Below are 12,499 nucleotides of genomic sequence, written 5' to 3' on the forward strand. Positions count from 1 at the left end.
CCTCTGTTTGCTGAGTGGCTCATGTAGGGCCCTCCGTGACAAATCAGGAGGGAATCTCTCCAAAGGCACAAAACAGTGCCCTTTGCATTTCAACAAGGCCCACCCCCAGGAGCCTGTGGGTCTGCATAACACAGACCCTACGCCTGCTGCAGCCCACAGTCCCATTACTCCACTGGTCACCTTGTTTTCTCTTTGACATAAACGACCGCTTCCTAAAAGCCTTTCTATCTACCAGCTGTGTCGAATGAAGTGACTGGCAAATAAGATGTTGGAAGTTATCAACAAGAGGGAGGAAATGAAGGGTCTGCATTAAAATCACTCGGATGCTTACGATGAATTAAGAGCAAATCTAAAATGGCCCTGCAGTATTTTAAAGCCCTCTCCTGCCAGTTAATGTGGGATAAAGTAAGGAAACCGGACATTCAGTGTTTAGTAAATGAAAGTTTATTACTGACAAGGTGAAAATACCTGGTTTACGTGTGGCATTAGATCATTTATTTCTGACAGGCTTTTACTGGAATTTCTCATGTGTTTCCAAAAGCGGAATTCTGCCCTCTGCCCTCTGCCGCTGGCCGAGCGGTCCTTCTGGAAGTGGGGAGCACACCCTCTCGGTAAGCAGACTCTGGGAGTGGGCCGCCTGGCTGTTTTCAGCACCACATTCCCAGAACACCCCAAAATGTCGGTCAGTGGTCTGGACCTTGGTCGATGCCTGGGTCCTGTAGACCAAGCCAGAGGCCTAGGCTGAGCTCATTGTGGAGAAACGGCAGACGCTTCTGACACATGGCCATTCCAGGGGCCTGATGTGCACCCTCAGAGACATCTTGGGGAGAGAGGTCTAGTGTGGAGACTGAGGGTCCAGCAGCCTGAGACAGAGCTCATGGGGAGCCTGGGGGACAGGCCGCGGGCACCTGCACACGCTGCCCCCTCCATGTCCAGTAACCATGCCGAAACCATCCTAATGCTATAGTAAAAGTGTGCGCGGGGCTTTTTTTGCAAACATTTAGTTATAGCTAATAAGATCATCTTTAGTTAAATAACACAGCACCATCTCCATATACATATACGGTGTTCGCACCAGACCTCGACGGAGTGAAATGTACAGCAGTAGCCAGTGAGGGAGTTTACATGGCAGCAACTTGACTGGGAGCCAGATTACACGTCCTGTTTTATTTTTTATTATTATTTTAAAAAAATTTTTATACGTCCCATTTTAGAAGGAGTTTTTCATCTGTGCTCCTTGGTGCAAAAGACTCTCTGGGTTTCATTATAAAAATTTTGCTTTAGTTAAAAAGAAAAAAAAATTAGAGAGCTTGCCTCATCCGGCCACCCCCACCCGGGCAGCCTTACCAGTGTTGTCCCCTCTCTGGGTAGCTTCAGTCACCTCTGATGGGGGACAACAAGGTGGGCACAAAGTGGTCATTTAAAATCACCCCTTCTCATAAGCTGTGCTGGAAACGGAATCCGTGTAAGGCTGGAGGCCCCCATACGCTGATGCTGAGTCAGTGTTTGTTGAATGAATCAATGAATGAAGTAGAGGAAAGACAGAACCAGAGCTGGGAGGTCTGTAGGTCAGGTGTGATTTGACTTAAATTGCTTCCCGTTGGCTCCAGTGCTGGCTCTTGGTTGTGGATTCTGGAACTTTCTAGCTAACTTACAGGATAACTTCGCAGCAGAGGTTGTCACACAGTCAATCCAGTTGCCTGTCTTGAGAAGCACCCCAGCCTGAAATGTTGGTGCAGTTTAAGCAAGAAAGTCCGAGAGAGCGTCCGCATGGGTCTCAGGACAGGCCGGAGAGCCCACAGCCTCCTGCCATGGACACCCCCACCCAGAAGCCTGGCTCTGGACCCGCCTTCTCTGGGAAAGCTCTGGAAAGCAGGCGAACGGCGCAGGGCCTCGCTCACAGAGCCCGGCTCTGACCAGCTCGTTTACCTGTTTACTCGACGTTCCAGATGGCGATCTTCCCTTCCTCCCTGCCTGACCCACTCAGCACGTATCTGTCCTCGGCCGAGCACAAGGTCTTCACAGTGTCCGTGTGGGCCACCAGCTCCTTTTCCACCTCCTTCCTCTCGGCGTTGATCACGTAGATTTTCCCTTTGGACTTCCCCTGCGACAGCCCCGTGCCGCCCACCCAGATCTGCCAGGAGAAACCAAGGGGCATCAGCCACACACAGCCCGGCCTCGTGGGTGTGCTGGGTGGGATGGTGTGCCCCAATCCACATCCTTCCCGGACATGCCCAGAGGACTGAGCCTCGAGTGGATGAGGCCAGGCAATCCCCAGAGCCCCGTAGGACAGCCCTGGGGGGCACGGCCCTTGCCTTACCTGCCTCTTCACCCTGAGCATGCAGTTGACCTTGGAGCAGTCCGGCAGGTGAATCCTGTGAGGGGGCCGGGCCAGGTCCCTAAGGCCCCAGATGTAGACGTCGTCGTATCCTGCGCATGCCGCCCAGAGCTGCTCCTGCTGAAACAGAAGTCACGATGCGGGTGGCAGCACCCAGGGCTGTGTGGGCGGCAGGGACAGGGGCTGCCGGGTACCTCAGGGACGAGCTGGAAGCCGAGGAAGGAGGTGCTGTGCTCCTGGAAGTTCTCTTTGATCTGCAGTTCTTGACAGAGAGAGCCATTCGTTGTCACAACTGTAATACTGTTGCCTGTACCTGCAGGAGGACAGAGCCAGGGTGAGGGGCAGGCAAAGCGTGTGCGAAGCCTCAGGATGCAGCCACTGGGAAGCAAGTGGGACTGGGGGATCCTGGTCCCTTTCTCAGGCCGACAGCAGCCAGCGTCTGTGACCGTAACTGCCACGTGGCACTGGTTCTGGCTCCAGCCCAGGCAAGGCGCTTTCATGTTCTCACCCACCTTACTCCCCACCGGCCCCTTGCGACCGGCAGCCCTTTTCACTGCTGAGGAAGCTGCTGGAACCCAGCGCCCCTTCTGAGGCTTTGGGAAACATGGCGGGGACGCAGCAGCTTTTGGAGTCTCCCTGCCACGGTTGTTGTGGATTCCCTGCCACCGGAAGCCACAGCCAGTCCTACCCCAGCTGGCGATTGTTAGAATGAAAGAGGACAGTGCCTGCCTCCGTGCAGCTTGTCTCTAAGGGTTCCTCTGTCTGTTTCTCTGAACCACGCAAGCAAAGTGTCTTCTGCAAATCAAGTTTCCACGTCATGAGAGCTGCAGGCCGTCAAAACCAGGCCGTCAGTGGAGGTAAATCATGTTTTAGGGAGATGGAGCGGGACGTGCTGGACGGCTGTCCTTTCGTATGTGTTACTGCAGGTGCCCCATCCCCATGTGCTGAAGCCATTGTGCCAGCATCACAGACACGGGGACACAGCCCTGCCTTGCGTACGGGAGGAAGACGCCCCAGGAACACCAGCCTGGGGGGCACAAGGTGCCCCCACGCCAGCGTGCTCTGACCGCCGACAGTGACTCGGCTGCAGGTCCCCTGGCACGCGGCCTCGCCGAGAAGTAACCCTCTGTCCCTGGGTTTTCAGTCACTGGAAGTGAGAGCCCACCACATCTGTCCTGCTTCTATGCTCGGCTAAAGGTGGTGTTTCCTGAGGCCTGATAAGCAAAAGCGAGCCTCCTACAGGAAGCGTCTTATCCAGGTGGGCCGTTCTCCACCTGGCTGATGGAGAGGCCCCGGGATACTGCTGCTCGTGAGTAAGGCCAAGCTGCAGGAAGCCACATAGAGAAAGCTTCTGTCTCCCTGGACACACAGGGACCTCTGGCCTCCTCCTTGGTGCTGACCGGCGGCTCCGGGCTCTCCCTAAGTGCACACGGCCTGTGCTACTGCTGCGGGGCCCCGGCTGGCAAGGGCAGCTGGCAGCAGTCACACAGCAGCTCTGGCTGTGAGCATGTAAGGGCACCTGCTGTGTGTGGAGCGGGCACGGGGGTGACAGAGGGGACAGGACCGATGGCTGCCCCCAGTGGGCCAGGCACACGGGGAAGGGTACTGAGGGGCCTGGGAGGCTTCATCCAGGAGAGGAGCTGTGGGCATGGCCCCCCTCCGCGGCCCCCTTTCCAAGTCCATACCCCTCCTATCCAAGCCAGCTGAGTACTGGGTGCAGCACCCATCCTGTCAGGGCCACTTTTGGGGTGACTCTCACCTCTCCACTTGGCGGCACTGAGGCCCAGGGTGCTTTTGCCTCTAGTATCTCAGCCCTCACGGTGGCATTTCACTCTGAGTGACACGCAGACACTAAGACTTTTAAGGGACCTGCCCAGTGACCCTCAATCCAGGGACAAAGCCTGGCTTGGAACCCGAATGCACGCGAAGGCTGCAGCCAGAAGCACAGGGCCGCTGGCCACTGGCCCGATGCAGGCCTCTGACCACAAGGTACTTAAGCAAAAGTTTAAAAAAGTGCATTATGAGGCTTGTCACACAATTGTAGAGATAAAATACTGCATTGAACAATACAGCACCAGAGACAGGAGGCCGTAAATAGAATGAATTTTACTGTTGTGAGCGGCTCACGTCACACGTGAAACAGTATGACAGTGAAGGTCGCACATTGCAATCCTTAGAGCAGCCCCACAAAGTCCGAGTGAAGCTGAAAAGACAAAGAAAACTATACTGAGTACAAAAGATACTTAGTCCGAAAGAAGAAACGCACAGATGGGGAAAATGGAAAAGAAATAAGGCAACAGTCGACTCCCGTTAAAAGCAAGCAGAGCAATGGGCAAAGGACCTGGACAGACAGCTCTCCAAAGACCCACGGATGGCGACACTGCACCTCATTAGCCACCAAGGACGTGCCACCAAACCCACAGAGATGCCACCTCACACCCTCGAGGGCGGTTCCAGTAAAAACACTAGTTGTGGGTGTGGATACGACCGAGCTGGAACTCTCGCCTGCTGCCGCAGCTCTGGGGGGGCACCTGGCAGCCTCTCTGACGCGCAGACGCAGTTCGGCCGAGTCCTACCCAGGAGAACGGAATACTCACACAGGAACACTACTCAGCAGTAAAACGCGGGCTGCGGACACTCACCACGTCACAGATGAACCCTAAACACGTCTGAACAGAGCCAGATAAAAAGGGCACAGGCTGTAGAGCCCATTTATAGAAAGTTCAAGAACAGGCAAAACAGAACCTGAGTGACAGTTCAGAACACTGTACCCTCTGAGTGGGGCTGCCTAGAAGGGGCTGGGAGGAACTTCTGGGTGGGATGGAAGTGCTCTATGTCTTGATTGCCGGACAGTTATGTGGCAGATACTTTGTGCATTTGACACAAAATGTGCTTCAATTAGAAACACACACTTGGTGACCAGCACCCATGTTACCCAGCAAACTCTAGGGAGGACGTCAACATGCAGACAGTGATTATTCTCTCAGGTGCTCAGAAACGCAGACCATAAACCACACCCAGTACGTCTGAGCCTCCCTGTCACGCCCCCGGCAAAATGCTCGGCTCAGCCCTGCAGACATCCGCCCGGGTCTGTGCTGTGAGAGGAGGCGGGCGAGCGCACAGTGAGGCCTGTCTGGCTCGCCCTCCGGCTGCACACACGACAGGGCCGCAGAACGCTCCCAGAAGGGGCATCGGTGACTCCTGGAGGCGTCTGGGGCATTCACGCTGTGAGCAGGAGAGAGGCCAGCAGGTGTCCTGTTGGCTGTGGGGGAGACGTGCCCAGGGAGCTGTGGGCTCCGGGGACACAGCCAACTCAGGAGGGAGTGCAAAGCAGGGCCAGAGCTTTCAAAGACACTGAACTTTTAAACTAAAAGGTGGAAGTGCCTAAAGCAGAAGAAACAGGCCTTTAGTGCTCATCTGTTTTCTCTTCCTAGAGCAGGGGGTGAGTTCCCACTTTGACGGGGACGGGGGACAGAGGACTTACAGCACCACAGGCAGCCGCCGTGTAGTCTGATGGACGACAGCCCGCCGCTCAGCTGGAACCTGCGGATCACCTGCAGCGAGCTCACGTCCCAGGCCAGGACAGTCCCGTCCAGGCTGCACGAGTACACCTGGCTGAAGATATGAGCACACACACACATCTCATCTGGGCCCCGAAAACACTGTGTACATTTTAATTAATTAGAAAGAACAAAGTTGCCACTAGATAAAGCACCTGCAACCTGGACAGTAAGTGACAGGCAAACGCACTATTTTAATGTGAGAATAAGTCTTAGTTAAAATGGAACTGATTCAGCAGGAAAAGGCAGGGTTCTGAGGATGCGGGGCGCTCCGCAGGGGGTTGGTGAGCAGAACGGCCACAGGCCTATGAACTAAAATCTAAGCCCTTAAACAAGGGGCCAGCGGCGAAATATGCACTCCCCAAGTTCAAGTTCAGGAACAAGCGTGGTGTTGGTGATTGGCAGCTACAGGGGAGGGTGGACGCTACCCAGCGCAGTGCAGGGCCCCTTATATCCACCTGAACTGGGCCTGACTAGGGACAGGTGGCTCCTCTGAAAGCCAGTTAGGGGACGGGGTTGGGGGGTTGGCACAGAGAGAAGAGCGGAAAAGCTTCAGTCATGGCCACTGTGCCAAGTGGGTGACGCCAGCACGTCCATGCTCACTGAGATTCCACTTCCTCCACAGAGGGAAGCGGGGACCCCACTTGGCTCTCATGCCTGCCCGGGGCACCTGCTGTGTGCCAGGTCCTGTGTTAATAAGCGGGGGACCCACAGCAGAGAGCAGAACGGACGCGGTGCCTGCCTTCGGGAAGCTGACATTACTGCTGTAAGGACAGTGAGTCAGAGTCAATGACGTAAATACACCTCGGGTTGAACTGTGTCCCCGGAAAGAGATGTGCTGGAGCCCTGACTCCCAGGACCTCAGGACGCGACCTTGTTTGGAAAGTGGGCTTTCACAGAAGTGTTCAAGTTAAAATGGTATCAACAGGGTGGACCCCAATCTGGTAAGACCGGCATCCTGATAAGAAGGGGACATTTGGACAGACGGGCTGACGGAGCGCACCATGTGAAGACGGAACACTGCGTGCAGCGTCTGTACGCCAGGACCACGGCCAGACGACCCGAAGCCAAGAGAGGCCACGCACCAGCTGCCACTGACTGTGCTTCTCTGCGCCCAAGACCAAAACAGACAAGAAGGCCACCTGGCCTCCTCCCAGACGCGCTTCTCTCGACAGGCCCAGCCGGCCCCACAGCCAATCGCCTGCAGCCATCCTGAGCCCTTCCCTCTGGGCACCATGGCTGCCTGCCCAAGGCCCCATGGTACCTGGGAGCCGCCGTGCTGCCCTGCACCAGGCCCGTGACGCTGGTGCGGTGGTCGCTGAGCTGCTTGTTGCAGGACATGCTGCGGATGTTGATGATATAGATGACGGAGTCCTCCGAGCCGACCCACACCTGGCTCTGCTCCACCATGGCCATGCAGTTCTGCAGGTGCAGGAAATCAGAACTCAGTCATTCCCCTTACTCACGCTGTCGCCTCAGGTCGCCACGCCCAGTGGACATGGTCAGGTGCCCACGAGCCTCCGGTCCCATTTTCATCAGCCGATCGACACACGACTCGTTTTATGTGTTTCTGTTTAAAGACATTGTGTTTTACCCAAACTGTTGATTCATGAATTAACACGGACCTCACGACCAGCAGAGCTGTAACTCAGGCCTGCACGAAGCTTTCCTACCACGTGTGTTCTCGAAGGCACGTCACAGCCTCCTGCATTTACGGACACTAGACAGCACGTCAGCTCTGCACTGGGGACCGTTTTAAACAGTAAAATCACCAATCAAAGGCACAAAAATGGGAAAAACCAAACATGGCACCAAATAGGCGGTGAGAAGGCTCCTTGTCTATAGTAGGAGTTGACCCAAGACGACGGTGTCACCCTGTCGCCTCAGCTGAGGACGTCGGGAAACTCGCCTCATCCCTGCTCCGTGCACAGCATGTTGTGGACGACCGGAAAGGCGGCCCGAGTGTGTGTTTGAGGTTACAGATACATTTCAGCGAGTCTGGAATTTGCAAATGAGGACAGCCGCACCCTCACAACAACCAACTGACAGTCAGGCTGCGGCTGGAGAGAGTGGCAGGGTGTCCGGCTTCACAGTCGACAGCCAGTTATCCTGACGTTGCAGAGGCTGGTCATAAAAGCCACGTAAATGTGAAACACAGCCTGCCTGCCCCTGCCCACCACTCCCACCACGCCACCCAGAAGCCTCTCCCTCCCACGTCCGGACCGTGAGCTCCCGGCGCTGCTGCTGCACAGACTGGCCAGCGGCTTCGATTTCTGTCATGATCGTCTTGCCTGTTTCATCCCTGACACGTGCAACGTTTGACTGGAAACTACATGTCCCACATTTCCAATACGAGTACATTTCAAAGAGTAAGTTGTATCACGTTGGAAGGGTTGAGGCCAGATCTCATGCCAGACAAATCAGTACCCATGCTTGGTGGTTAAGTGGCTTAGCTTTACGTCAGAAGGAGGATCTTATAAAAATGGACAGTTTTAATTGTACCAGTAAACATGAAAGTTAGAAAAAGATGTGAACTTGCTAATTTCAGAATGAACCACTTAAAAACGCCCTTTCTTTTGAGGCGTCTTTTGAGAATCGGTATAATTTTAGTGAAACGTCTTTCTTTACTAGCCCAAAGGTATCTGAGTTAAACTACTTTGAACTTTAAATTTCAGAGGCGGCAGCATTTTCTTGCAATAATGATCCAGCGTTCTTTCTCGGTAGATGGTACAAAACACCTCTGAAACGAGTAGGAAGATATTTTCACACAGTTGGGATAACCTTCTGCTTAATTAAATGCTGCCTGACCTAACGGGGTGAGGGGAGAGCAGACAGTGCTACAAAATGCAGCCTTTTCATTTTTACTTTCATTAGGATTTTAAAAGTTATTCTATTAAAAAGTCTGAAATGCTTGTAACTGAGAATCAACAGAAAAAAATTAAATTTCGAATGAGAATGATTTCCTTAATTTCTCCTTGCTTTTTTGTTTGGTCTGAAGCATTATTAGACTTGGGTATTTCAATTGAATGAATCTTGGCTCCTGTGCTTTCTCAGAGGAGTTGATACAGGGGGGACTAATTCAGCAACTTCCTGTTGTTTTGCTAACATGTGACGTTTGCCATCAGTCACTGAAGGATGGTCCCCACCTCTGGTCACCAGAGCGTTCCTTTTACACGAAACCTGTAAGAAAGTTGCGTGGTAAAGGAGAGGGCCCGAGTGTGTCCCTGACAGGGCCCTTGGGACGGGCTGCTTTTGTCCCCTCAGACCCTGAACGGGGCAACGACCAGACAACAGGTGTGAGCGTCTTCAAGGAGCAGTTGGGCTCTTGCTTCCCAACGATGTTGTCAGTTCAGCTCAAAAATTATCTTGGTTTTTTTTGTTTGTTTGTTTTTTCCCTGTGAAGTAGGATGGTGTTGGATCAGACACCCTGGAGTCGCCGAGTTAAAAGGTGGCCCCACCTGGGCAGCTCCACTGGTGAAGGCGCCCCTTCTCTGGCCCAGGAGACCCACCGATCGCCCTCCTCACCTGCCAACACCAGGCTTCTCCTGAAACGGTCCCGCTGGGGCTTGGTTTCAAGGTCTGGCCCAGGTGGGGAACTTACCACGTAGTGTGGTAAGAAATGATCTTCAAAGGCCTTGAGAAGTTTCCAGAAAGCAGTGGGCTGATTCCTGAAGTGCTGAGGACTACGTGTCTGAAAGCAGCTCTTGGGCATGTGTGTATCGGGGGGCGAAGGGGGGGCTGTAGGAATTACTCTATTTTGAGAGTAATCAGTCTAAAAACTCAAAGAATTGTGGTTTCTCAACCCAGAGATGATTATAATATGCAAATTTGATTTAAACTTTTCTTAGTTTTCTTCCCCAAATATGCTGAAACAATTCCAAGTCCTCTTTAGATGACTGGAAATGTAAGTGTGAGAATACAAACTGCACTTTACGTGACTGAAATCCATGTTTAGATTTCGGAGTAGGGTGTTTACAGCCATCACCTGCTCCCTTAAATAAGAACATTTAAGTAAAGGGTGGATCAAGCTTACACTTCACTTAAAAACACAAGACGAAAAGGCATAACCCCCTGCTCGCAGGCTAGAGCGCTGGAGCTGGCTGCCTGCTGTCCACGGGTTGACACGTCCGTTTTTCCAAAACCTCAGCTCAGTCCGGAACCTGCTTGAAACCGTCCGCACTTAACCTGCTCGGCTCACTCACCAGCCTGGACGTGCCCACGCGGAAGCAGTGCTGGTGGATGGTCCAAGAAGAAGCGTCGAACACAATCACTTTGCCTTCGCTGAGTGCGCACCATAACTTGGGGTGAGCGTCTCCCACTTTTTCTGCTGGGTCTAGATGCCCTAAAGAGAAAAGCAACCCAGAAATGTTTCAGGGAAAATCCTTTGCTGCATCAGCACGTGACTTGTGCCACTGCTCAGGTACGGCCTGGGTGCCTGCCAAGCGCCAGGTGCATGCTGGGTGCCCAGGACACAGACGTGAGCACCGCCGGCACCACCACTCCCTCCTGGGAGCGAGCCGGCTGCGGTCAGAGCAGCACATACAGCGTCGGGGTGCACAGCCAGGGCGACTTGGCTGAGCCGGGATCTGAGGGGGACAGAATTCATTAGAGAACAGGCAGAGGAGCAGAGGAAAGCCAGTACCAGGCCCCTAGTGGAAGGAGCCGTGTGGGGAGCCTGGGGCAGGAGCGAGCCCTATGCCTGCCCCGTGTATACTACACGCCACCCAGAGTGAGCAGTCGCGAGGCTCTACATTGTCTCCAACACTGGGGGGTGCCATTCTTTTCCAGTTTGGCCATTCTAATGGTGTTTGAAGAGTTTGGTTTTTCACTTGTGGTTTATTTGCGTTTCCCTAATTGCTAACGAGGCTGACGGCTCTGATTGGCCATTTGGATATCCTTTGTGTGAGGCATTTATGTGTCTTGCCCAGTTTTGAGCTGGAGTGTCTTACTCTCCTGGATTTGCAGCTGTTCTTCCTGTATCCTTGGTGTAAGCCCCTTGCTGTCCTACTGTGTTGCTAACATGCTCTCCTCATGTGTGACTACCAGGTTCACGCTCTTGAAACTGTCTTTTTAAAATCCTTCATCTGAGTGGAGTCAAATTCACCGTCTTCCTTCAGGGCTAGTCTATTTTATGCCATTTATGAAGTCTTCCCTTACCGTGAGGTCATGAGTGTGTTCTCCTGTCTTCTGGAAGTTTGTGGGCTTTGTCTGTTTCTGCCTTTCGCATTTAGATTTCAGTCCACTCGGAGCTGAAGACTCTTTGATCCACAGTGCGGTTGAGCTTCATTTTTTCATGTGGCTGCGCGATGTCCCCACACAATGTACGGTGAGGACGTCCTTCCCCAATCCCTGCGCTGTGGCACCACCTTTGTCATCAGTCCAGGGAGTATCAACATGCCAGTCCTTCCGGGATTCGTTCTGCCGGCCCTTGGGGGAGACACTGCCCACGGAGCCGCCTGAGGGCTCGCGCCCTGACCTCCTGAGTTCTTGGAGACGGGTCTGGACTCCAGTGTGTGTCCCTGTAACCCCACGGGACGAGCCAGGCTCTGCTCAGCTCTTAGCTTCTACCGCTTCCGGGACCGGCAGCCGCTCCACAGGGAAAGGAGCCCCACTCTTCTTCACGCTTGTTGTTACACCTTGTGCGGTTTTTCTAGATGTTCCAGAGGGACAGCTGCTCTGAATCACCTGGCCCATCACAATGGGAAGCCCAGAGTCTAGTCAGTTTCAAGGTAAGGGAAACTGACTTAGATCTAAAAATACTCGTTGATTCAGATGCCGTGATGGAAAGGGTCTTGGTCTGCGACGTTGCCATCATGCATGATCAGCAGAGAGCCCGGACCTGGTAAATCGGGTGAGTGTCCGGTGGGACGAGGTCTGACTGGGCTTTACTCTCTTCCATGTGTGATCTGTTGCTTTACCAGGTCTTCTGGATGGTGAGTGAAGAGAGAAAACTGCCTCTGGACACTGCTTTGCCACAGAGCCTCAGTTTACCCGTCTGACACCACCTGAAACGTAAGCTCCCTGGTTGTGAATCATTAGCTGCAGGAGCCACAGATCAGGAAGCATGAGGGAGACGTGCTAGTTGTTAATTCAGATACGAAGGAACTGAAAACACAGCAGCTGGATTTTAAGGTTCTTTTCTGCCCAGTTCTTTCTTTTGTGTCCAACACTCTAAATTCCTCTCAGAGGAATACCCCTCTGCTGCAACTCTGTACAAGTCAGGATTAAACAAAAGCGTTTTGGGGCCGACCCGGGGGCTCAGGTGGTTGGCGCGCGGTGCTCCTAACACTGAGGTCGCCGGTTCGATTCCCACATGGGCCAGTGAGCTGCGCCCTCTACAGCTAAGATTGTGAACAACAGCTCTCCCTGGAGCTGGGCTGCTGTGAGTAGCTGCCGTGAGCTGCTGTGTGCCGGGCGAGAGGGGCTGTGAGCTGGCGACTGACTGCCTCCAACACAACTAGATTGAGAAACAATGGCTTGGGGTGGGGGAGAAGCATTTTGACTGTTTTAAACCTGTAACACAATGGTGATCTTTATTTGCACTTAGACCGGGCAGCACCCATTTCTCTCCTGTCATCATCCTAACGTAGCCTAGAGGGTC

At 53.5% G+C, this 12,499-nt stretch overlaps 1 protein-coding gene across 3 annotated transcripts in view; it reads right to left on the minus strand.

Annotated features, from left to right (window-relative positions):
- Positions 1–421: 421 nt before the first annotated feature.
- DENND3 (DENN domain containing 3) overlaps positions 422–12,499 on the minus strand; it is a 46,521-nt gene continuing 34,443 nt past the window's right edge. The window contains exons 18-24 of one of the 3 annotated variants that reach the window (XM_019724651.2): positions 10,101–10,240; positions 7,163–7,320; positions 5,823–5,953; positions 2,533–2,651; positions 2,321–2,458; positions 1,930–2,134; positions 422–1,722 (exon numbers count right to left, since the gene is read on the minus strand). In XM_019724651.2, coding sequence (XP_019580210.2) covers positions 1,934–2,134; positions 2,321–2,458; positions 2,533–2,651; positions 5,823–5,953; positions 7,163–7,320; positions 10,101–10,240 — 887 coding nt within the window. In that variant the 3' untranslated portion in view covers positions 422–1,722; positions 1,930–1,933. Of the gene's footprint in view, positions 2,135–2,320; positions 2,459–2,532; positions 2,652–5,822; positions 5,954–7,162; positions 7,321–10,100; positions 10,241–12,499 lie in introns of all 3 variants that reach the window. The other 2 variants (XM_019724659.2, XM_019724645.2) reach the window with 2 other exon arrangements.

Source organism: Rhinolophus sinicus, linkage group LG12 (assembly GCF_036562045.2).
Source record: "Rhinolophus sinicus isolate RSC01 linkage group LG12, ASM3656204v1, whole genome shotgun sequence".
Classification (NCBI taxonomy): Eukaryota; Metazoa; Chordata; class Mammalia; order Chiroptera; family Rhinolophidae; genus Rhinolophus; species Rhinolophus sinicus.